A 26,665-nucleotide genomic window follows, 5' to 3' on the forward strand; every position below is an offset into this window, starting at 1 on the left:
ATTTATTTGGTTAAATAAATTAAAAAGAAATTAATTAAAAAAATTAGAAATTTATGGTCCTTTTTTGCATGTTTTGCTGCTGGTGTATAGTGCATCCTGTATAATGATGAAATGATGGGCTAACTTTTAAATAGGAGTGTAGGGAGACAGAAAGTAGTGGCAAAGCTTAGGCACTAAATAGCACATGATAAAGATTTTCCTATCTGTAGGCCTTGTCATTCATATATATCTGAAGCCTTTTTAAGATTTTTTTTTTCTACAGACACATTACCTAAATAAGGACAAATTGAACATCTTATTGAGCATCAGTTACTTTCTTTGTGTGACCTAAATAAACAAATTTTGTGTTTGAATACACACTTTTCCCTGTTTGTTTTAATTATTATTAGCTTTGTGCAGGTGCATTCGCATGAATGGACATGCTGCAATTTCCAAAAAAATGCCCTAAATTCAATAGTTCAACAAAACTATCCCACAGGGGTTAACTAGCATTGCAGAAAACAACCAAACTTGTATACACATGTGGTAAAACACATACAGTAGCGTGAGTGGAGCATCAAACTTTATTAACAAAGTTATCATTATGTGTTCTTTAAGGTGCACAATTGTGGAACAGCCTGGCAACCATAGTACGTACCGATGAAAATGATGACACTCTTCTTCCATGTCTGATAACAGATCCTTCTCTTCTCCTACATACAATTTCTTTGATATCTTTAAATGGTAATAGGAATCCAAATGCATCATTTGATGCTAAGAAAGGATTTACTATCCATAACACTCAGATGGTTGATGAAGGCAATTATTTGTGTCGGGCTATTGTGAATGGGGTTACCAAAGACTCCAGCAAAATCAGACTGATAGTCAATGAAGGTAAGTTGAAAACTCCTTTGTAAGTTATTTATAGAAGACACATTTTCCTTTTTACAAAGTTAATTTATTTTATTACATATACCGTATAGAGTATATTTCATTTTGAATACACATCTGGCTACTAGTACGCAGCTATAACAGAGAGACAATTGAAATTTCTACTTAAAAAAAATCTCTTTTAATGTCTCCTATTTTCAAGAAAACAGCAAACAATCTTTCTTTTTAGGATTAAATGAAAAACAATATACAGCATTATCCTCTAAATTGGAAGTTATTTCACAGCACTTTTAGTATTATCGCAACAGTTACCTAAAGTATACAAACACAGTAGATGATCTGATCAAAACTTCTCTGCCTCTGCAATACAACTCTGAGCTTGGACAGCTTAGAGAAATGCTGTTACTGTCAACATAGGGTACTGAGGGAGTGGGCACGAAGGGGTCTATTTAAAAAAGCAGTGAATCTTACATTCACTAAAATATTTCCTGGTGGAGAATCATAATTGCCATTGAAACAGATAAACCTGGAAAATTCTCCACCAGGAAATGTTTCAGTGAATGTCAGGTTTACTGCTGTATAAATAAGAACTTCAATTGTTTTTTGTTTTTTTTACTCTTTTTATATCTGTGCAGCAATCATTCTGACTCGAGACAGCAATGCCTGAATAGATAGCTCATATCCTTTGCCAAACACCACCATAAAATCTATCCCTCTATTATTAATATCATTTACATTTATACACATATATATAAAAAGTTTGATGAATACATTGTACTTTACTAAAATTATTGTGATTGAGTTCTATGTTTAAAATGGATTTTAAAATAAAGTTTGGGTTAATATGGCTATGCAACAAAAATGTACATCTGTTTACTTTTTCTTATTTTAGTGCCAAAGGAGCCCCCAGTTGTCACCCTGTCATCATTGACACATATCAGAATTCAAGGGGAGTTCTTCCAGATTAAATGCACATCAGTTAGTTCAATAAGAGTGTCTGAGATCAAATGGGAACACCCAGGAAAAAATGTAATGGTAAACAAAAAATAATTTGTGATATTGTCATCTTAAGTAGGAAAAAAGTCATTGTAATTGTGTTTATTTTCTAAAAGGTAAATGAAAGTGTAAATTACAATATTGATGGAAATACTTGGACTACTATTTCCACCCTATGGATTTCAATGGTGGACTTCAATGACAGTGGGAACTACACATGTACTGGAAACTTTAAAGAAAAATCCAGTAGGGTGTCAGCCAACCTTCAAGTTATAGGTAATGTTGCATGATATCTGTTATTACCATATCATATAATCATATGTCCATACTAAAAAATAAAGTATCTTCTTAACTGAAATTGCACTGGGCCAGCACCAATCATCTGAAGATATGCCTTGGCATAGTTTTCAGGTACACTATATGGCCAAATGTTTGTGGGCACATGCCTTCACATGTATTAGCTTGTTGGACATCCCATTCTGAAACCATGTGCATTAATTACCCCTATCATGCACCATAACAGCTTTCATTCTTCTAAGAAGGCTTTCAACAAAAGTTTGACGTGGGTCTCTGAAATATTGTCCATCCAGCCAAAAATGCATTTGTAAAATCAGGTCCTGATGTTTACTGGGAAGACCTGACTCACAATCAGCATTCCATTTTATTCCAAAGGTGTTCAGCAGGATTGTAATCAGAGGTAATTGAGAATAGTCCCCACATACTTTTGGCCAAATAGTGTATGGGGGCAAATGCTTTTGTTATCTGAACCTTCATGTTTATAATATGGTGCAAGACTAGGGGAAGAGTATTCAGCTATCTCCGGCAAAATCCTATCTCGAGGCAACTGGACACTGATTTCAAACCTAATGAGTATTTTTCTGTGGATCTCATAGCTGGAGTTTTCAATTAGGCTTCTCATTATAGAAGCAAATAGAAGACCACTGGGATAAGACAAAAGATCTGTAAATTACTTGGATTGCGTGAAGATCTTTGAAGTCTAAGGCTATAGGAACCATGTACAAACATTTGATTCATGTTGCTTCAAACAGCAGCCACTATGACCTACACCAGTGGTAGGAATGAGGACAAGTAGGAGGCATTCCGATGTGTCCTCTTTCATTGGAAACCACAGCGGGCATTTGGAGCCTGTTTTTTAGTGATTCAGCAGGACAAATCTCTAAACAACATTAGGCCACCACTTTCCAGAGACTATGTTTTCTCTCACGATGTTTGTGATCTTCTTGAATGAAAACTGGTGTTTAATGATCTGCCCTGCCAAGAATCTGTACATGCTCCACATTATTTAGTGTATTTGAGAGGTTTTTTTTAATATACAAATAAACACTTTATCTACCAATGTTGACCTAATGTCTAGGTAAAAGATCACATGTCCACTAAATACAAGGAGCATTGTGGGTGTTTTACAATAAGAAAATGCAGAGTGTGTATTGCTTTCAAATAGGCTGTCCATTGTATAACAGAAATGAGAATATTTACATTCAGAATATTTACAAACTAAATACATATAAAAAAATTATTTAAAAAATGGATACAGATTATTAGGCTCTTTTACATATGGTTGTTTTTACATGAATATTAAAAAAATGAATGTAACAAACTCATAAAAACATGAAATTCAAACATAACACTAGAAGAACAGGAATAGCGAGTGTCCATTAGATTCACAATCTCTACAGAAAAAAGGAAAAAGGGGATTATAGGTTGTGTGTTAATTGTTTAGCAGAGTAAAATATGTTTTTGTGTCTCTTTTAATTTAGAAAAAGGCTTTGTTAACATTTCAACACCTGAAAAAAAAAAGATTTCACTGTATGTTGGTCAGTCAGTGGCACTAACAGTCTTCATTGAAGCATATCCCAACCTTCTATCCTGGAAATGGGTACATGAGACTTCCGACAATGCAATGAATATTTTCAGTCAAGGGAATCTGCAGTTTAATGACTCTTACAGGTTTGATTTGATGAGAATACTTTTTTGAAGTGTCTGATAATTTATATTATTTACAAATAAACATTTTTTGTGCACCTGACATATTTAGTAAATCCCTGTCTGTTTGGATATTATGTTGGCTGGCAAGATCAACGGATACTTAAACTCATGCAAAAGATACAGAAATAACATTTAATGTACTGTAATCCTGGTTCAGTTTACAAAGGATGGTTTACTAATTTTAAGAAAGGCATACATTGTTTTCTGTCTTGACCTGTATATTTGTGAAATCTAGTCCTAAACGGACCAGCACTGGATAGCCAGGGAGTCAGATGAGGGATTCTAAGAGAGTGTGTGGTTGGGAGAAAACAAAGGCAGAGGTTAAGTATAGAAGGTTAGTCAACCAGGCAAATAATCCAAAGGAGTAGGAGCCATAGCTGGAAGAGTACAAGACAGCATGTGAGAAAGAAACAATCAAGCAACGCAGCTTAAATATTATATTAGCATAGATTTTTATAACAATAGATTTACACTGTTGCTTACATGACCTTTCATCGCGTTATTATACAAAACAATGCGTGTTGTCATGCCCAGAGGCTTTTTTTTTTGCCACCCCAACATATGATACAACTTATTAATGTATCTGTGTTGAGGCATATAACACAAAAAAAGTAGATACTAATGATGACCAAAAAACATGAAATTTTGATTTGTGAGTTTAGATATGCATAAGAGGCATATTTTTAAGGCAGTTGATAGCTTTATTCTTTGATATTTTGTATGTCTTTTTTAAGGAGCACAAGCACTATGACCCTAAATCGAATTCAGGAAAATGAAGGAGGGACTTATACCTTTTATGCAGCCAACTCTCAAGCTAATGCGTCCCTATCTTTTAAAATAACTCTATACAGTAAGTACTCCAGCAGACATATTACTGATTACCTATTAAAGTGATTTTATTAATGTTTGCACGCATGATAAAACATAGTTTCAGTTTGAAAATTACTAAATAATATTTAGAGATAGTTGTAGTTGCTAACTAATTGGACAACTGTGTTTCAAATCTTTTTTTTTGTGGACACACTTTAATTATTTTATACGTTTGAGTAAATAGATATAAAATATGTCAAACTGTGTGCTTGAAAAATAAGCAAAACATGATTGTACTTTTTTTTACAGTAAATATTTTTCTTAAAACACTAATCAAAATAGGTCCTCAAAATTGTCTCAAAAAACCTAAATGTGCTTACTTTGTTATATTAAGGGATACATAAAGGGGTATAACAGGTACAAAACCTAAAGTGGTTCAACATTTTTTTTTTTTTTTTTGCAATTTAATTATTGAGAAGATTCACGGACAATACAGTTTACAGACAGTATAAAAAAATTACAAATAAAACAGGTGTACACAAATCAACATTTTTTTATTTTTATAATATGAAAAGAAACATATAGCATGAAGTAAAACCATAAATGGACTTTTGTAAAAAATGTAATATTTAGTTTAAAAAGTCTGTCTGCCCCTAATCTTTTCACTTATTATACAATATGGCTAAAAGTTTGTTGATGCCAGACCATCCGATTGAAGAATCTGAGTTATGACCAAAAGTATGTGGACAGAGACACCCCTTTACCATTATTGTGTTGAGTTGATTCTAGTACTAATAATGCTACAACATACAAGGACATTTTGAACAGTGGAACATTTTTAACCTTGTGACAACAGTTTGGGTAGGATTCCTTTCTGTTTCACCATGACTGTGCCCCTGTACACAAAACCAGGTCCTTTATGGTTTGTCAATATTTTATGTGGATGATCTCGGGAGACATGCAAGCAGCCCTGAACTGAACTCTACTGTTAACTTTAAGGATAAATTAGAATGATACCTGCTGGTCAGTAGACAGGTTATACAACATTATTGTTACTTCACAAATACTTTTTTGAGTTAATGAGTGCAAATTAAAAAAAAAAGCACATTTTTATTTTTTTCATTTTCTTAGGGATTTATATTTTGTAATTGTTTTCTGTATTTTTTCATTTCTTTCATTCCTTTTTTGATCATACTATGTAATTTAATCACAAGAATAGTCTCTGGGATGCTGCTAATGTGCAATTTTATCCTCTAATTCTGCTAGGCAGGCCTGTCCTTCCACAGGTAGTAGGGTATGCAGTGGCAAATTAAGGTGGGGTTGGGAATTCCATTGCTACTATCATGTTGGTGCATGTGGACAGGGAGAGGCTTTAATTAGGCAGCAGCATTAAGATGGAAAAATGGATTTAAAAAAAGCTGATTAGGTTTATGCCATGCAGTGCATTAGGGTTACCATGGATTTGTCTTAGCAAAATTCACAAAAGTTTAGTACAACCTCTTACATAGTTAGAAAGACAAAAGTCCATTGAAAAAAGACACAAGTCCCTCATGTTCAACCACTAGGCAAATACACATACCCCAGATAAAACCCTATGGACAAAGTTGATCCAGAGGAAGGCAAAAAAAATCCCTGGTTAAATTTGCTTCAACCTCTTAACCTCAAACCCCCAAGTTTATCCTTAGGCTCATCTCAAACTTCATCCCTAAATATTGCTTTGAAATGGGACGTCTAATACGTTTGATTTGTACTGTGACAGTGTGATCTTCAGGTGTCTACAATTGTTTAATCATATAGGATATCTAATTCTAGTATAAGTGAAGTAAAAGTTAAATTAGATTGGTTTGTTTGGGTTACTGCACTTTGCCTATTGTCCTAAATTGTGTGTATTAGTCAAATAGTTCTCTATCTATAAAAGCTCTTACTAACTGTAATTATTTATGTGTTCCAGAGCCTCCTAAAGTTGTCACAATATATCCTGAGTTCCAAAGGGTGACTTGCAAGGCATGGGGAACTCCACTGCCATACGTTAGTTGGGTCCAGTGCTCAGATTCTAGGTGAGAAACTTCTGCACTATATATATATAGCGGTGAGTGTTTAACTAAATTTTTTAGTTGTTAGTAGTTTTTAGAGAGATCTGCTAAAGTCAACAGGCCATTTTCATCAGTGCTAATTTTATGTGGGTTGTGCAGTATATTTCATGTTGATTTCAAATTTAAATCTGTTTAAGTTTTCTATAGTACGTTTAGTTTTTGAGATTAAGGTTATTAAATATTTTATGATATTTGCTATATGTACTACAAGATCTAACAGTAATTGTCTGTATTTTTATGCTACAGACATTATTAACTGTTAACTCATTAACTTATTTACCTTGTTAACCTATTTAAGTTGCTCTCATGCCTAGAAATTATATTAATCTTCCAGTTTTTGTTATGTGTGTGGTTCTTTTATGATGAAAGCGCAGTGTCGCCCAGTTACTGCGGATTGAAAAAAGATATACAAATTGTACAATAGCTGTCCACTGGATAACCAGGATATCATATGTACCAGTTGCTCCAATGGACTGCGTGACTGGCTAAACCAGAAAAGGGTGTGTAGGGAACCACAAGACCATCTAAACGGTTGCATTTTTTTGCCGCGTGGCAACAGTGGCATGAAAGTGGACTCTCAGTTAAAACAAGGCACAAAATAGTATATCCTAGCATGGATTCTGCAATCAGGACTTGCTTCTGTAGAAAGAGATGAGGAATACAGTGAAGGTGCCACTGGTTACAATCAAGAATCATATGATCCTCAATACATGGCTAATAAAGATTCAGAACCAAGACTTAAGCAGAAGCACTTACTTGTATAAAATTTAATGGCAATTGTCTAGGTACAGGTACACTGTTAAGTCCATTTCAGCTTGTTAAAGATCTGTAAATAAATGAATTTACACACAAGACACAGGTACATTTTAAATAGGTTGGCAAAGAGTCTATCACCATCTAGAATTCAATTACTTATTTTGCAGGTGTGCAGATGAAGAACAAGAACCACTGGAAGGTGGGGAGACTGAGGTCATAAATGAAAATGAAGTGCAAAGTACTCTGAAACTCAATGAAGCTCAAAATTTCAGTAATACAACAATATTCTGTCTGGCCTCTAACCTTGCGGGGAACAGTTCTGCACAAGTTCACATTACTAGCACTATACTACGTGAGGGTAAGGTGCTGCTATGTGCTAAATTTTACTGTGGCAGGTATTTTGAGCATCTGTTACTAAAAGTATATCTAGCCTCAAGAACACAAATGTAATGCTTTGTAGTTTACCATAATTTACCCATCCTTTGATGTGGTGGCTGCATCTGTATCTTTATTTGGGATAATGCATGTTCCACAAGTACAAAAAATACCTGTTGAGTGTTTAAATTTTAGTGTCTTTGCAACTTTCAGTTGACTAAAATATCAGTGTTATCAGCATTACTTTCTATATTCTCTAAACCAGTGGTTGCCAACCTTTTCAGACCCAAGGACCACTCAATGAAAGGACTCCAGGCCACGCATGCGCAGGGAGCCGTGTGTCATGCAAAGGGGAAGAAACCTCCCCCAGAGTGATGTCATGACAAAACACAGGACACAACCCACCCACTGCCCTGAGCCCACAATCCTTACGGGAGATGTGGTCTGTGGCTCTGACCGATGCCCCCTCAGGCACGGTGCTTCTCCTGTCCCCATTGGGGGGCACACCGGCCAGAGCCATGGAACACGGGTTGGCCACTGCTGCTCTAAACTGAAAAAACACCCCCCCCCCCCCCCAAATCAGTTTAGGGTGGCAAGGTTGCTCTTTTCGGATACGGCTAGAGAAGAATTTAATTACCACCAGAATGTATATTTTCTTACAATTCATGGGAAATCGTTATTTTCCTGGGCTCCTCACAACTTTTTGGAACTGTGTATCTGAGTTCTATATTTTGTCTACACAATCTCCTGGAAGTTGAACCTGATACTGTGGACTGAAAATTTTGTCTTTTGGACTTTGGTTTGTTGGGTTCACATAAACAGCAAACTGAAGAAATGTACTTTTGCTAATTTCATATTGGGGATAATAAATTATACATTCTCATCTAATTTCTCAGAGAATCCTGGAAAAAGATCATGGAAACCCTAAGTATAGGAATTATCATAAAGGTTGTTTCTATTATAAAGATTACACTTATGTTATATACTTATGTTACTGTGTTTTTTTATATTACATTTCTTTTCTTTGAGACTAATTTGAAGTATTGAAATTTATAGTAAAGCGGTAAATAACTTTTGAAATGGAAAGTGTTCATACTGAGAGGATGACAAGTGCTCAATTCATAGTACATGTGATTTGCCAATACAGGACTGAACTGACCCTGTACCTAAGGCCTATACAACTAGAACTCTGATTTTACAGGCCAAAATAAACATATTTCATACAGATGCCACTGCAGCTGACTATCCTTTTGAAGTTCATCTGATTTTTTATATTTCCTACTATACTGTAAAAATGGAACTGGTAAATCCAGGTGGGCCCTGCCCCTTTAACTAGGACTAAAATGCAATGACAAAGTGAAAAAAGTACAGTTGAATAAGGAAACACGAAGGTCATTAGGTAAAGTACAGGCTAGATCAGGACAGGCAAGTGCAAAGTCAGGAGGAAAAAGCAAGGTCGGGTATGTTGCATTTGTGCTGTTGTCAGGTAACAATTCCAACAGGCAGCACACATGCAACAGGTTAGCAGTGCAGGTTAGGTTGGTAGTCAAGACAACCAGTTAGGATAGTACCAAAAAAAGCACAATCTACAACAAAGCAGGTAAGGCAAGAAGTCTCAGCTGCAGCTGGGTAACATAACTCTCTCCACCTTACAGGTGGAGGGCATCCAGAAATTGATGAGGTTAATCTGGATTCTGGGTTAATGCTTGCGCCAGAACCTAGTACATTCAAACACACACAACACACCACAGCTGAAGCTTATTTTTCTAATCACACATAGCCCATGGAGTGTCCTTTGTCTTAGACTTGTTAATGCACAATTATTAACAGCTTAGTTTTGGCTGTCCAACTGACTACGATCTCACAAAAAGCTTTGTATGACATACTGTATAGGACTGTATATAATATTCAGGTTAACATTTTGTGAATATACTATAAATGTTTATTTACTTGAGTAATTTTCATTTTGTTGTTTTATAGTGATAGGCACACAACCAACACATCAGCCCTTCAACCCCTTACTGATTGTAATGGCTGTAGTTGGAGTTTCTCTTCTGTTGCTGTCAGTCTTCTTGTTTTATAAGTATAAACAGGTATGTAACAGGTATGTTGTGTATATGTTCAGTCTATGTACAGTTATGAGATAAACTGTAAAACACTTATGTCTCTAGAGATTATCAGATGTTTATTCTGACTCCAAACTGTCTCCTAAAGACATATTGAAGATTTTGAGATGGAACCTAAAAAGTATTATTAGGAATAATACAAAAATGATGGAGCAAATTAATTCAACAATAACATGTTTCTCATAGTTGGTGAGTAAAGGAGTGCACACACAACTGTAAATATATATATATATATATATATATATATATATATATATATAAATATATATACACACACAGGGACTTATGTGCACAAAAAAGGCCATAATAAAATAGCCACACATATACTAAGATATATATAGTCCCCAGCTCATTTCTAGCCAAAGAGTCTTTGAAATCAAGAGCCTCTGAAGAGTCTCAGGAGTTCCCCCCGAGTACCTTTTCCTGTGCCTCTACCTGTCCTACCCTTATAGTAATTCCAAACTCCATCTTTTGCAATGCCCAAAGCCTTCCCCGGTACCTTTATCAGTATATCACAGTATTCCACTTTAATAATAGTCTTTCTAGCCAAATGTTTCAAAGTATCATAAACAAGTTGTTGTCTCTGGACCAAATGTCTCCTTCAGAACAAAAAGGTCCATGAAATGCAGGACCCATAAAGATATGGAAAAGCAAGGCCCTGGACTGGCCACTTAAAGATGACCATCCTCATAAGGTCCATTGATATCCTAACTAGGGAAGAGTTGTGTGTCCAGGCTTTTGGCATATGGGCCTGTTTGGATGCAAGAAAAGGATACTTTATTATTTAGATCAAACATATATAAAGTGTACATATACTGTAATATACAAACATACATATCTTTGATAATATTTATCTATAACTGAACATCTTACAAAATATTAGTTCTGATTTTCTTAGTTCCTAGAAATAAAATCCAAAAAGCATGTCTCAGAGAATATGAAGACTTAAAGGATGAATGTGTGTTTACAAATAAGCCAGGAAACAGTACTCACCCTTGAGAAACTTCAGCTAGAACTGGTTTCTGTGGGGTGCAGGTTAAAAATATACTGGTTTTAAAAAATAGGAACAGAAACTTAGAATGTCAAAACCCTGTGAACTATTAGGAATTTCAAAATAAGCAATGTTGCTTCTCTTTATTGCCATTTAAATTATTTATAAGAAAGTATATAATCAAATGCACAAGTCTGAAAAATAAATACAAATACATTTTTTAAGTTAAAATGTTTGTGGTGATGGGGATTAGTTCCCATCAAAACTGCTGCACATCTTACACAACTCAATAGCAAAGCAAAAGCAGTTTGAAGTAATGGAGCTTAGAAATTTGGATTCAGGTCACAAAGAGGTAAAATGCAGCTCAAATGCACCTGTGAATTAAAATCTTTCAGAAGAGTCTCTAAATACAATAAAATGCACCTATACCTGTTCACACAATCACAAAGCCCATAAACATAGCTTTTATCTGCCCACCAATACAATAGGCTAAACTATTATAATTTTTGGAAAATACGCAGTGGCTGTAGATTGAAATATAAAGTTAATTGTTAATAACATTGAATTACAAAATGAATGTGAATTAATTTTATATTAAATTTAATTATGTGGTCTATTATTTTACACAGGTGGGTATTTGTTAAATGTAAATTAATGTATTTGTCTTCTTTTTGCATTAATTGCAGCATATACTTTTTTTTTGCATGCAAAGTGCGTGCTGATTCATAGCATTTGTTCAGTTCATGTACTAAAGCAGCAATAAGGCACTGACCTTTATGAAGGGAGGGGCACAGGGAATAGGACATCCTTTTGGAATACCTCACAGTGGCAGTGCAGCACTTTTTACAGGTCATAGAGAAGCAGTGAACTAGATGTATTTTTTCCAGAATACACTCTATTTCTAAAAAATGAATCTGACATTCAGCATACATTCTATGGTGGAGAATCTCCAACATTAAAAGCACATAAACAGAAAATGTTGCTGAATGCTAAAAGTCAGATTTATTGTTTTTTTTCTAAAAAATGCTTCCTTTAGAAACAACATTATCACTTGTAGTATAATGATATTGACTTTATTTTCTTTTATAAATAGTTTACTGTTATTTTATTATCAGTTTAACACTCCATAACCTTAGACCAGAAGCAAAACAAGGTTCCAGAATACATAAAATTAATCCAGGGCTGCCAAACACTCAGGATCGTATTTTATTTATTTAATCTTTTGGTTTTTTTATATAATAAACTATTATTTCATCACCAGCTCCAACAGTTCCTTTTCCCGATCTCCTCATTAGATATCTATTAAAGCTCACAATTTAACTAATTGTTTACCACAATTTCACTGAAGCTAGTGTTATTTTAAGGAGTGATACATTGAAAAATGTTGAAAATAAATTATTCTTCCACCTGGTTATCTTATTACCAACTGCCATATCCCTTAATTAATCCAAATTAATTAATTAATTCCAAAACCAGCTTGGCATTGCATGCTGTTACTAGGTCTACGATCTACCAGAACCCCCAGATCCTTTTCTATTTCTGACTCCCCCAAATCTGTTCTCCTATAATCTATTCCCCCTAGAGAGTATGAAGCATGCATGTTGTTAGCCCTCAAGTGCATAACTTTACATTTATCTATATTAAATGTCATTTTCCACTTGGCTGCCCAATCAAACAGTACATCCAGGTCTGTTTGTAGATTATAGATATCTTGTATGGACATAATTCCATTACATAGTTTGGTGTCATGTACAAACACAGAAATGGTACTTTTAATCCTAAATTCTATATCATTTATAAAGTTGTTAAACAGTAAAGGTCCCAACACTTAACCCTGGGATACACTACTAATACCCTTAGACCATTCAAAGTATGAATCATTAATTACAACTCTCCGGATGCGATCTTTAAGCCAGTTCTCTATCCATTTACAGATTGACTTTTCTAAACCTTTCGACCTTAACCTGCATATTAACCATCTGTGGGGTACAGTGTCAAATGCTTTAGCAAACTCCAAGTACACTATATCAACTGCTACTCCACTGTCTACCTGTTTACTTACTTCCTCATAAAAAGAAAGAACATTTGACAACTTCTGTCTTTCTTAAAGCCATGCTGACTATCACCTATAATATTGTTTTCTAGAAACTCCTCTATGTGGTTCTTTATCAAACTCCCTAGGACCTTTCCAACTATGGACGTTAAATTAATGGGTCTGTTGGTTGGTTGCCTGGTAATGATTTTGCTCCCTTTTGGAAGATAGGAACCACATTGGCCTTACGCCAATCCATCGGTACTTTGCCAGTGACTAAAGAGTCTCTAAAAATTAGAAATAATGGCTTTGAAATAACTGAGCTCAGCTCTTTGAGGACACGTGGATGTAATCCATCAGGTCCTGGTGCTTTGTCAACCTTAATTTTTCCCAGCTGTTTCTCAATCATATCAATTCTGAGCCATTGTGACTCATTTAAGGCAGTGACATTGCTATATTGAACTTGGACTTGAGCTCTGCCATTTTCCTTCGTGTACACAGAGCTAAAAAAGTGTTTAGTTATATTCAAGTTAAACATTTTCTCACTAGTTTAATGTCACAAACGAAGGATTCGCCTTTAAAGCTTACCAGCTTTGAAGCTTGTTGCTACAGGAACTCCAACTCTGCAGGGTTAATTTCTATGCTTTACAGTTCCTTACTCAGTATGGATACTCGCCCTCTTTCTTATGTAGAAAGATGGGAAACGGAATTTGGTGCAAGGTTAGAAGAAGGAGAGTGGACTAGGATATGGCAGCATATAGCTACTTGTTCCCCAAATGTGATAATGCAAGAGAATGCCTATAAAGTAATGTTTCGTTGGTATTTCACACCTGATCGGGTAGCGAAATTTACTATGGGGAGAAACTCGAGTTGCTTCCGTGGTTGTCGTGATCTTGGTACGTTTCGCCATATCTGGTGGGACTGCCCAGTGGTTCGAAAGTTCTGGATTAGAATCTTTAATTATATACGATCAGTTCTACATCTCTCCATAAAAAGGGACCCATGGCTAGCGTTGCTCCATCATATGAGTCCTACCCTCTCTAAGGCTCAACGGAAATTGCTTTCTTTCATCTTATTAGCCACACGGCAAGTGATTGCAGCTGCATGGCAGAAGCCTTCCTTAAGTTTTCAAGCAGTTCTGTCTCATTTAGCTGATACTATGGTATTGGAAAAATGTCTGCAGCTGCAAATGATTCTATGCAAATTTTTTATAAGATCTGGACTCCTTGGCTAGATCATCACACAGCCTCTGGCATTGACCGTAGACTTTTTCGATTATAACCTACTGTAAATTTTTATGATATTGTCAGACCAATGTACCTCCTCTTTCTTTTTTTATTTAGTTGATTTGTTAGGTTGTGTTTTTAGTTCTTATGTTTTTTCTGTTTTCTTTTGGTGTTATAGTTTATGTAATTTTTGTGTTTTTTTTTTGTATAATCTTGAAAATTTAATAAAAATATTAAAAAAAAAAAAAAAAAAAAAAAAAGTGTTTAGTAAATCTGCCTTGTCTTTATCCCCCGTTACAAACCTAGCGACATCCTTTATGGAGCCTACATGCTCAGGTCTGATCTTTTTGCTATTAATATATTTGAAACATTTTTTGGGGTTTGCCTTACTTTCCTTTGCAATCAGTCTTTCATTTTGAAGTTTTTACATCTTTTGTTATATTCTTTAGAGGTTTTAAATTATGAAGTTGATCCTTGACTTTTAATATTTTTGGAATACCCTTTTCTTGTTTCTTATGGCAAACATTTCCACTTTTTGCTGCTTTTCCTATCTGTGCTAGTAAGTGATTGTCTTTTTCTTCCTTAGCACTGGGGGAGGGGGGTCTATAGCAGACTCCAATCGTTAATTGTGTGTTATTCAACCCCACATTCAACTCCACCCATAATGCCTTAACCTCATCGCTTGTTCCCTCCGCAATTTCTTCTTTCACATTCACTGTTAGATAACTTCTCACATATAGACAGACACCACCACCCTTTCGTTTGACTCTGTCTTTATGAAAGAGAGGATACCCAGGAATGTTGACAGTGTTGATTCAGCAATACCAACTAAGTCATAATAATTGTCCTCACTCATTAAGGCTTCCAACTCCCCTATCTTGTTTGCTAGACTTCTAGCATTGGTGAACAGGCTCTTTAAACCCCTGCTGCTTTTACCATCTGTTTGCCAAATTCTTTTGTTTTTCAGTACAACTAGCACAATCCAATGTTTGTTTGGGGTCTAGAAAGTCAAAACTTTAGTACTGGTTAGAGGTAGAGATATGGGCCTAGCTGCTGGCTAAGGCACAAAAGTAAAGTCTGCCTATCAATACCTGTCCATTCCACTGCTTAATACATGAATACAGTGTTTAAAATCGCTCTCTCTATTTCCTCACCAAATAGAAACCAAAATATGAAGTTCACTGGCAGATTGTTCAAGTGTCTGAAGGCAACCACTATACTTGCATTGATCCAACACAGTTACCATACAATGAGAAGTGGGAATTTCCAAGAGCAAACCTGCATTTTGGTAATTATAAGAGAATTGTTATAGTAGGAAATGACAAATGCACTAAATGCTGTATATTCTTTTCCTATTTTAATAACATAGGGAGTAAAGACTTTTTCTAAATATATATCTTTAGTTGTCATCAAAAAATGTACACCGCCAAACTGTATTATTCCCTTTTGTTGTTTATCCTGTAACCACATAACCACGCTTGCTAGCATATGTTTAAACAAAAAAGTACTTCAAGGTTTATATTTAAAAGTTAAGAAGCAACATTAATTGCAATTTTTAAAAGCATAATTTTTATAATTTTATTCCCTACATTCCAAAGCCTCATATTAGTTCACATGTATAGCCTTGATTGTATATGAATTAACAAAAATGAATTCAGTGTTTTTATAAATATACATCAATACCATTTAGTACAACCAGATTTTTCAATCCTTATATATTCTAGGGCCCTCCGGAAGTACACATGGTCACCCTGGCTGGTATATGTACGAACCAAACATTATTCTGTGCTTAAAAATATAGGCCTATTGGAAACATAAATAAAAGTGTATACAGCCAGATTCTAGTAGATGCCTCAAATTCAGGGGCCCCAATGCTCATAAACACCCTTGTTATATGTATAAACAGAAAAAACATTAACAGAGAGTGATACATTTTTTTGTATGTACAGGTTTCGCTTTTAAATGGACATAATTCTTTGATTTTTGTTTTTATTATTATTATTGGAGTTCTTTCTTTTTCTCATTAGTTACTGTAATTTATAGTAATTGTGTTTCCCTTTAGGTGCCTCCTTCTTTTTACTGTATGATGTAAAACCATTGCTTTATTTTTCTAGCCTCTTAATTTTAATAAACTTTAAATGTCAAATAAAATAATGTACTGGTATATGTTGTAAGATAGATATTATGTTGTTATATGAGATATTATTCTCAGAGTTCCAAAAAATTATAACAGTGAACAAAACTTTCCTAAACCCCAGTACATAGACTCTTCGCACAACACTTTAAATGTTTCAAAGTAAAACACAGTGCTGAAATCAGATTCAAAATTACATTTCCAAAATAAGCCGTGTTTGCCTTCTATTATATGGGCAGAGTAGTTCTAAGGATCTCATGGGTTGCTGTGGAGGAAATTCTGTTACTGGATGAACCTATTTTCAGCACTGTTGAATATTAAAGCTAAATCAGCACACCTGCTTTTTTTTTTTAACTTAGCAGCACAATGTTGCACTTCCACAAAATCTTGCTGTGCTTGCTTTTTCTTATTGTGGTTTGTGCAAAAAAAGAGAAGTGTGTATTCTGCAAAGTAGATGATGTTTAATATATATATATATACACACACACAGGAAAGACCCTTGGAGCCGGTGCATTTGGCAAAGTAATGGAAGCGACAGCCATTGGGATGGGAAAAGATGACTTTGCCCTTAAAGTAGCAGTGAAAATGTTAAAACGTGAGTACACAATACCTCCTATGGCTGTGTTGTAATATCATCTGACATATTATAGTATATATTTTTTTTTTATTTTGACAATTTAGAGATGCTAAAACAGCAGCATGGGTGAAAAAATAATTCCATAGAACAAGCTTTGTGTTTGATATAAAAGTTATCATATGCAGTACGCTTCTTATATAAAATATATCATATAAACTCTCGCAGGTGTTTTCCTCTACGTCCCAAGAAATCAATGATAGAAAGAAAAATTAAAAGTTTTGCTGACGTAGATAAGGAATAAATTGTAATAGGTGTATACTGAATTTTTAACTTCCCAGAAAAAAATGTAACATTAGGCTCTTACCAGTGCTGATCATTTGCCTCTCTAATGAAGAGGAGAATCAGATACTTCATATTTGTGAAGGGGTTGTAAAGGTAAAATTAAATAAAACATACCTAATGGGTAATATTATGACTAGAGATGTCTATTTTACTTTAGTGTCTGTGTTTTATTGTTTATCCAAAACTCAGATTAAAAAGAGCTTTATATAGGTTACTTAAAAGAAATTTGCTGATCCCATTGTGGGACAAATCAATTTTTTTCAGAAAGTGAGCTGCCTTTTCTGCTTCATGTTGTGTTGTGTTTTATATGTGAAGATATTACAAGTAAAAGACTTTATGTATGATTTCATTTAGCCAGTGCGCATGCAGATGAAAAGGAGGCCTTGATGTCTGAACTGAAAATTCTCAGCCACTTGGGTCACCACCAGAACATTGTTAACCTTTTGGGTGCATGTACATGTGGAGGTAAGATTTGTGGGTTTAAATATATAAATTTTGCTGGTGTTTTGCTTAAAAAAAAGTATGTCCAGGCACAACACAAATCTTGCAAGTTTTGCATGCCCTCACTGTTTTGCAGGCTTCACTGTAGAATTTACAGGTGCTAGTCTGGTTTATTGCACTCCAGACAGAAATTTACTCCAGAAATGTACTTTTTTCAATCAGTGGAATTTCCCATGACCATTTTTTTTCATGGATGACAATACTATACAGGTTTGGTGAAATTATCTACACCTTTTGACCCTTTCTTTCTAGCCACTGCTGCTATAGGATTATTCACTTACCAAGGTAAATAACCCCCTAAATCGAAAGTTTGTTTAGCGAAAGTTCATTTAGCGAATGTAGTCCAAACTCACTTTGCAAAGAATACCCAATCACGTGCAAAGAAATCGCAGGAAAAAAAAGAATTTTGCATGATAAATTGTTGACGGTACCAGAGCTTCATCTCATTTACTAAGCAAAGTGAGATATACTTTTCAAGGGGATAATTCAGTTTGCTATGAAAATAGCCTATATTTTTTTAGTAAATCTCCCCCAGCTGTGGTCCTATAGGCTACTGTCTGAGCTCATTTATGTGGTGGAGGGTGATGAGAATTGTAATGCAGAGCCTGACTGCAACATCACCCGATTAGCATGTAAATGCTGAAAAATATGCATTGCTGACTGTTCACTATGCTTTGTAACTTCCAGCTTCATATCTCTGATTTGCTAAGGACGCTTTTCAATTTTAACATCGTGGTGCTTGATGTCTTTTTTGTAGAATTGTCCTTGAGTCTGAATGCAAGCTTTTGCTTCACTGGACACAGGCAGTTTTGACAGAATGAGAGAATTCCAGTTTCAACTTCTGTTTTCTGCAGACTTGCCTTTTCTGAGCCAACACTTTGGTTCTATTACAAGCCACTGGTGCACATTCTGTACTTGAAGTACTAACCAAATTCCCACCACATTCTTGTGGCTTGTACTCATGAACAGATTTTTTACTTTTACTCAATTTGATAAAACCAAACAATCTCAAGTGAATCCAAAGTAAAATGGTTACAAAGCGATTGGAAATGTTGGTAAATCTAAAGAAGAAAGTGTACTGCAGAAACATCCATGACCACTGAACGACTGTACACACAACAGATTGCAAACAATCTTCGCCCAATCAGATCCGCCGGGACGGTCGTTCGTTTCCAACAACAATCCTCATTCATCGGCGTCGTTGTGCAGTTTTTTGGTTAACTATTATCGGACAAATGGTTGTTAGTCATTAGTTTCTAACGAAAATTATTGCAAGTGTGTGCACAGCCTAAGACTGTCCCTAAATTGCACTTTCATATAGACTACACCAATAGCAACCCTATCTAAAGTATCTAATCTCCCTGTTCCTGGATACTTACCAGAAACTACAACAAAAAATCCTCCATGCTACTAGGGGTACCAGAAAAGCATATGGCACCTTATTCCAAGTATCTGCAGCAAATAAAATTTTAGCAACAATTTCAATTTGTAAACAATGCCAAAGATAATTGTGTCATGTTGTAATATAAACAATTAATGCTAATAAAATTATTGTGATTTTTATCAAAAACTACCTTTTCTTTCTATTGGCTTTCTAAAATGCAATTAAAAATTTAGAGGATGGACATTCATTGATTGAAGTATAAGACTGCATTTACACTGAGCGTGTGCAAAGTGGTTGACTGGCGGCTACTCCATCACCTAAATTCTTGCTATTCCTAGCGGCAAGATTTCTCATACATTCACTGGGTAAGTGTTTGCCGCAATGGATAGAAAGGTGAAGGGGGCAGAATTGATGTCAGCAAGTCCCTTCGCAGATGCTTCCTGTAAATGCAGCCTAACAATTCATATAGTTATATCAAATTGAGTTGCCTTAATACAGATTGCCTAAATGCATGTGTAATAATTTACAAAGTGTCAATGGGCCCTAAAATATTTTCACAGTTTTCAAACAACCAGTTTTAAATGATATATATATTTCATTTACACAACTTTTCTGTACAGTATAATTGTAGACCTTTTTAAATTAGGTTGTTGCCTATATTTGTCTGCCATATCTGCCATATCTGCAAACAATCATTGGCACAACATTTGAAGCAATGATCATGTTTGTTTCTATGTCCTAGGCCCAATTCTGGTGATAACGGAATATTGTCCACTTGGTGATCTGCTGAACTTCTTGAGAAGAAAAGCAGAGGCAATGAATGATATGTTTACCGCTTATGTGACTGATTCTACTGGAAACTACAAAAATATGTCTGTGGAGCAAAAATACGTGACCAGGTAATCTTTGTGTGTCACTGGATTATACAAATAATGACCAGAACAACTTTTTAAGATGTTGGATACCGTCATGCAAAAAGGTTTTAGGCAAAGGACATACCCATGCATGTTACCAGTGACACTGATGGTTGGGTTAAAGGTTTTCTGTGCTTTGGGTAGATAAATTGTTTTATTTAAAAAAAAAAAAAAAAAAAAAAGAAAAATGTGAGTCTTAGACAAGGGGACCATTTGTGGATAAAAGACAAATTTGGTTCAAAATTCAGGAACAGATAGATGTAAGCTATGAAACTGGCAAAACGTAATGTGGGACAAATACCAATAATAATGTCTCATGATTGTCAATCACTTCCATCAATGTACAACGGACCTCTAAAGCCCATCTTCTTCTATCTCCTAAACCCTCACTACTTGCCTCCACTTCATATCTCACCTCCTATTGTGTAATACTTCCACCACCCCCTAGATTGTACGTTCTTTGGGGCAGGGTCCTCTCCTCCTCCTGTGTCACTATCTGTATCTCTCTGTCATTTGCAACCCCTTTTTTAATGTAAAGCTCTGCGTAATATGTTCTAAATAAATCCTGTTTAATAACAAATAAAAATTATAATAATAATAAACCCAAACTACTTAATGCGATAAATGCGGTAATCTTTTTGATTGCATAGAAGCAGGGGACACCTCTGACACATTTCAAGGTGAAATATACTTTTTTGAAAAGACTGTGGATCAAAAGGAATTCTTATGCCCTTTGTTTTATTGATATTTATAACTGTTCCCACCAGTAAAAATACTTATAGTCATTTCCATTTCAGTGGCAACACTCTAAGGGACCTCCAAAGTTATTTACAGCATTGTGATGCTTTCTTCCTAGCCACCGCTGCTTATCCAAAGCTGTACACAGTGAAAAAAAGGGATGATTTGCTAAAACATTTTAGGCTGTTTTCTAACTAAAGTGAATTATTACCCTGCAAGGGACAGCTTAGCAAATGTAGTTTAAATGTACTTTGCAAAGAATACCGAACACCAGCACAGAAACATGCATCTACAAATAATTCCTTGTACATGATCAGATGGTTATAGTCAGCAGAGATTACAGCAGAAATAGTTGGATTTCACAAATAGTTAGTCAGGCACCACTTCAAGCACGACACAGGTTTGTATTTAGCTGTGATAGCTCAAGACTTTCCTGGTAACAAGGGTCACTATTATTTTCCCATTGTTTCCGGACCGTCTTGTATGTACTTGTAAAACAAGATAGGGCCAATACCTCCATAGAATAGACTTGAATTACTCAGATACAAAGCTTGCTGAAACCTGTAAGAACAATGATTAGTTGTGTGTTATCTATTATTTTTAAGTATATAAGTTATTTTTTTTTATAGTGACAGTGGATTTGGAAATGACGGCACGTCTTCTTATGTTGATATGAGAGCAGCAACGTCCAACAGCAAGTCAACAGAAGGTATGTTTTTTGGGCATAACAGAAAAAGGCTAGATATTCAAGGAACCCTGTAAAGAAATCAGTCAGCAGAGAATGATTCTCATTTGTATCTACTTGGCTCCCACAGCCTTTAAAGTCTTTCACCCAGCACTCCCGGGCTGGGATTATTGGAGCATTTAAAGCATGCAATGGTTAAGGTAGACACTAAATTCTGAGTATTGCAGACTACCTTACCCCTGCCATTAGTAGTCTTACAGTGCTACAGATTAAAGCTGTTACAGTAATATAGTGCAGCAGATAGCAGCAACCTTAGCCCGGAGGTGCATGGAAAACTATTTTTTTTAATATTGCAATGTTTGTGTGTCTGTGGGGTGAGAAGGGGGGAGGGTTTTATATGTTACAATTACCAATAACATTCTGTATGATACCTGGTTACTGTAGAAATCATCATATATCTAGCAATGCCTTACTGCTGCCAATTAAATAGCTGATGTACATGTCAATGCTGTCTTACACTGTGGCTGTAAAATACCTTTATATTTCAGGAAATTCTTTAGTGGAAGAAATTGAGGATGACACAGATGATCATTTACCTTTGGATCTACACGATCTTATGAACTTTTCACTTCAAGTTGCTCAAGGCATGTCATTTTTGGCCTCTAAGAATGTAAGTCACCAAATCTAACACCTACAAAACTGCTGAAGTAGAACACAATAGATAATGCAGAGCTGGTAACAGCATGAACTTGTAAACATTTTAAAGGTTTAACATAACTTAAGCAACTGAGGACAAAGGTAGTTTAACAGGATGGGGAAGTTATAGGTTCCTGCATGGCAGCCTTCTTGTCATTGAGTAATAAAATGATGACACTGCAGTCAGCCTTTCCCCAGTCTGAAATGGCAGATTACAACACAAAATTGTCTCTGCGTAGCTACTTTCAGTGTCTTGATATAGCTTGTGAAGAATGTAGTGTGAAATAAAAAGTATAACAAAACTAATCATAAACCTGAACAATTCAAACTAAACATATAAAAAATACACAAGTATGGTAAATGCGGCATGCCAATATGATTAGCAGGGCAATGGGTATCAGTAGCTGAATTTACAGATCTTGACTTAAATGTTGGGGAAAGCAAAACATTTTTGTCATTTTGGTTAAAATAGGGAACCTTTTCAGGTTTTTATTGATGTCTGTGATTCAGCCAGGAAAATGTCTCCTTTTTAATTTTTTGGTGACTACTGTCACTAAGACAGAAAGAAAGACCCATGCTCATCTAAGCAATAGATGGGGAAAAATTCTTCAACGGAGATAAATTTTGAGCTAATAACTAATTGAATTAAATTTTGAATAACTATGGAGAAATTTCCCCCAAATAATTTTTTTATGCTTTAGGAGAGGAAGTGGAAAAAACTCCCTAGTGATGTAGTGACAGCAAAGAATAAAAAAACTGTAGAGCTTTATCTTTCCTGTCCTTATACAAAATAGAAAAAACATTTCCTTGACCATTGGTGTTACAGTATGAAGAACTTTTTTAGAAATCAGTAGACAAGTTTTAGAGTTGGGAGGAGTGGGCTAAAGTTCAACTGTTAAAAAAAGGAAGGCTTGCTGTTAATTTCAGTTACTTAAATGCCTGAATTTACCTACCATTTTGACTTGAAAACATTCCTAAAGGTAGTATCTGCTTATGCGTTTTTTCAGTATATGCTAAAATGGAATTAGCTAGGTTTGTGACTAATTTACTGAAATGACATTTATGACAAGTTTTTAGCAATGTTGAACAAGCATTAGATCCCCCTTTAAACAATACCTGCAGATGATACACTTGATAAAAACACATAAAACTGGAATTGATGTGTTTCCATTGTCATAATCTAAATTCACCAAAAAGCAGCTTGGTAATGTGATAAAATAAGTGAATTTACCATCACTTGTAATCCCCTCAAAAAAAGTGTTCTATATGCCAATATGAACTTGTAAGTTGGTGGGTATAATGAGGGCTTTAGTGTTCTCTTTAATAATATTGGTGTCTGGTGCCATCAGGCCAAAATCAAGAGTTCTCAAAGGCTGTGGCGTATCAAGCATAGCTGACAACCAAAATGTATTATTTTTTCACCTCCATACGGACACACTTGCTCCTCTATAAGTCAAATACATTTTCAGTAGTGGTTACAAAATATAAAGAACGAACAGGAATGGTTTAGTGTAGGATAATCTGCCCAGGGCCACACCTGACAGAAAGGCAAGAGTACAGGAAGCTGAAATGATATGCTCCCTACTTCAAATTTGACCAGGGCCCCATTTTTTCTAGAACCATCCCTAATGAACAGAACAAAATTGTAGGCAGTAAAGCTTTTCTGTGTATACCTGTTTTATATATATAAAACCATGTAAATAAAAAATGAAAATCAAGGGTTTTAAAAGTTCACAGTGAACTCTGGTAAAACATGGAGATAATAATCGTGGGCTAAATAGGATTAAATCAAAGGTTTTATTAGCAGCTCACTGGATGCCGGTGTAGGCTTGTAACTATCACAGCAAGGTGTTTTGATGGTTAGAGGCCTTCAGAGGACATATGTGCACACTTGTAAGAAACAACTGTGATTTCAGATATGTAGACAATACATATGCATTGGCTCCAAATAGGTATTAGTATAAAGTGCACGGAGAACAGTCAACTGTTAACATGAAGGAAGCCAACAGGCAAGGGCAGAACACTGCTAAATCTGACAATTTGTGGATTACAGAAACACAAATGGGCAAGGTTGACATTATATGCCAAAACTAGACAAAATTTGGCAAATTGACCACTGTGACACAATAGGACTTTAAAGAAGGAAAGATCAGATAAAACATCACCACTTCTTGTGCAAAACACTTATCTTGATGATGACTGTAACATAAATTGGTGAAAAGAAAATTCATTTGAGTGGAGTTATGCTACTTGCTACTTTTCTTTTAGATGCAATCGCCAATCAGTGATCACAGACATACACTGCATCGGCAATTGCTACTTTTAAAATGTTGAAAAAAACACCTCTGTTCTCAGTTTCTGGAAACTCACATTTATATGTAAAAATTTAAGAAGCCAATATAAGTGTCAGACACTGGAAAGTTATGTGTTGGTAACTGTTGCCATTCTATACTACCTATGGAAATGCTTTGTATCTACTAACAATAAATACTTTCCATTACAGTGTATACACAGGGATGTTGCTGCCAGAAACGTGTTGATAACTCAGGGTCGTGTGGTCAAGATCTGTGACTTTGGACTGGCCAGGGACATCGAGAATGACAGCAACTATGTTGTAAAAGGAAATGTATGCAATATATTTTTTTCTGAATTAACAATTACTGCTAAGATACATTTTACCCTATATTTTTATATATATATATGATATATATATATATCAACTATCTTGCACTTTTTACCCTATATTTTTATATATTATATATGATATATATATATATCAACTATCTTGCACTTTTTATACCATCATGTCTGCAGTACAGTAAAAACATTGGGCCTGCTTTAATAAAGCTCTTCAAAGCTGGAGAGGATACACTTTCATCAGTGAAGCTGGGTGATCAAGCAAAGCTGGAATGGATTACTTCAAAGTCATTTTCTATTTGCTAGCAAATGTTTTGAATCTTGGACCAGACCTATTCCAAGTTTTGCTGGATCAGCCAGTTTCATTGATGAAGTGTATGCGCTCCAGAATTGGAGAGCTTTACTAAATCAGGACCATTGTGTTTTGTTACCATTGTGCACAAATGTACTATAAATGTATTGCTTGGTTACTTGGATGATTTTCTATGTTATGAAAATATGTAATGCAAGTAAACCCTTACAATACCCAAACATGTAGTGGAACATTAAAAACCCAGTTCATCAGAATTTTAAAATTAACATATTTCTCAATGTGTAATCTAAGCATACATCAACTTTTTATCAAAAATCAGCAAAAATTCCCTTAAATTTTATCTCTAACCACTCCCCATTGCCAAATCCAATGTTAAAGTGGGCCTAAACTCAAGATATTCACTTTACATAAAAGGGTAGACAACCCTTATATGTAAAAGAAAAATATAAATTACTTTTTTTTTTTTAAAGTGCAACGTGTAACACCCTTTTTAAAAAAAAAAAAGAAAAAAAAAGGATGCAGCACCACCCCTTTCAGCCTTGATTGCCAAGGCGATCAAGACTGAATGGGAGCGCAGAGCCTCCCGGAATACCTACGCCCCACATCCTGGGAGGATCTGGGTGCTCCTTCTGGGCATGCCCTAATCTCAGACATGCACAGAAGAGGCATTTTCAGTATAGTTAAGCTGCTTCCATGCTGCTTAGATCAACCATTCAGCAATTTCTTCATTTAACCTTGGGTGAGCAGTTTACAAAATTGGCAAGGCAATTAGCCGCTGGAGCTTCAGTGCCGCCCCCTTGCAGTTGTTCCTCTATTTACCACGGCCGGCGTTGATACTTCCGCCGCTGCGGTAAATAGGGAAAGCTCCCTGAAGGCAATGCATACAGAGGAGAGGGATTTCACTTCAGGTGGTGTTCTCTGGTGGTGGGTGGAGCCATTAGGGCAGGCCCGACCTAGTGTGCTCCCACCCACCCCATAAATGGCCTAGTGGCCATAGAAGTTTGCCAACCCCTGCCTTAAATTATAAGTAAAAATGGCCAATGGGATTAACAAAATGTATTAATAGTAATTTTATAAAGTACATTCCCTGTGTCCCCTCCCCTTATGTTTTCTGGTAAATATTTCACACTGCCTGCCTAATACTGAAGGAAGACTGTCATATTTAAATGTACGTGTGGCATAATTATTCTTCCCCTGAAGATTTTTTTTCTGAAGTACAAGAATTAGGGCTTCACCTGCTATACTTCCAGGCACCGGGCTATGTTATTTTTATATATACTTTAAGATTTTTTTGGCAAAAGTGCTGTGGCATGTATTTGCAGTATATTCATCAGGTAGGTATTTGTTCATTTTAATTATTCCCCTCCCACTGTAAGGCACAACTTGAACACATCCATTTTTCCTGCAGTGCATTATATGTAAAACAACCTTTATTACATGTATTTTGGCCCTTTGGTTGTTT

General features: G+C 35.4%; 1 protein-coding gene across 3 annotated transcripts in view; it reads left to right on the forward strand.

Moving 5' to 3' along the window:
- CSF1R (colony stimulating factor 1 receptor) overlaps window positions 1-26,665 on the forward strand; it is a 55,328-nt gene that overhangs the window by 22,433 nt on the left and 6,230 nt on the right. For 2 of the 3 annotated variants that reach the window (XM_072400569.1, XM_072400566.1), the window contains exons 3-17: window positions 598-873; window positions 1,763-1,905; window positions 1,983-2,142; window positions 3,645-3,834; window positions 4,608-4,723; window positions 6,635-6,740; window positions 7,700-7,890; window positions 9,888-10,000; window positions 15,444-15,570; window positions 16,907-17,011; window positions 17,690-17,800; window positions 19,963-20,119; window positions 21,502-21,581; window positions 22,106-22,227; window positions 24,757-24,879. In XM_072400569.1, coding sequence (XP_072256670.1) covers window positions 598-873; window positions 1,763-1,905; window positions 1,983-2,142; window positions 3,645-3,834; window positions 4,608-4,723; window positions 6,635-6,740; window positions 7,700-7,890; window positions 9,888-10,000; window positions 15,444-15,570; window positions 16,907-17,011; window positions 17,690-17,800; window positions 19,963-20,119; window positions 21,502-21,581; window positions 22,106-22,227; window positions 24,757-24,879 — 2,120 coding nt within the window. The remainder of the gene's footprint in view (window positions 1-597; window positions 874-1,762; window positions 1,906-1,982; window positions 2,143-3,644; window positions 3,835-4,607; window positions 4,724-6,634; window positions 6,741-7,699; window positions 7,891-9,887; window positions 10,001-15,443; window positions 15,571-16,906; window positions 17,012-17,689; window positions 17,801-19,962; window positions 20,120-21,501; window positions 21,582-22,105; window positions 22,228-24,756; window positions 24,880-26,665) is intronic. The other variant, XM_072400567.1, reaches the window with a different exon arrangement.

This window comes from Pyxicephalus adspersus, chromosome 2 (genome assembly GCF_032062135.1).
Source record: "Pyxicephalus adspersus chromosome 2, UCB_Pads_2.0, whole genome shotgun sequence".
NCBI lineage: Eukaryota > Metazoa > Chordata > Amphibia > Anura > Pyxicephalidae > Pyxicephalus > Pyxicephalus adspersus.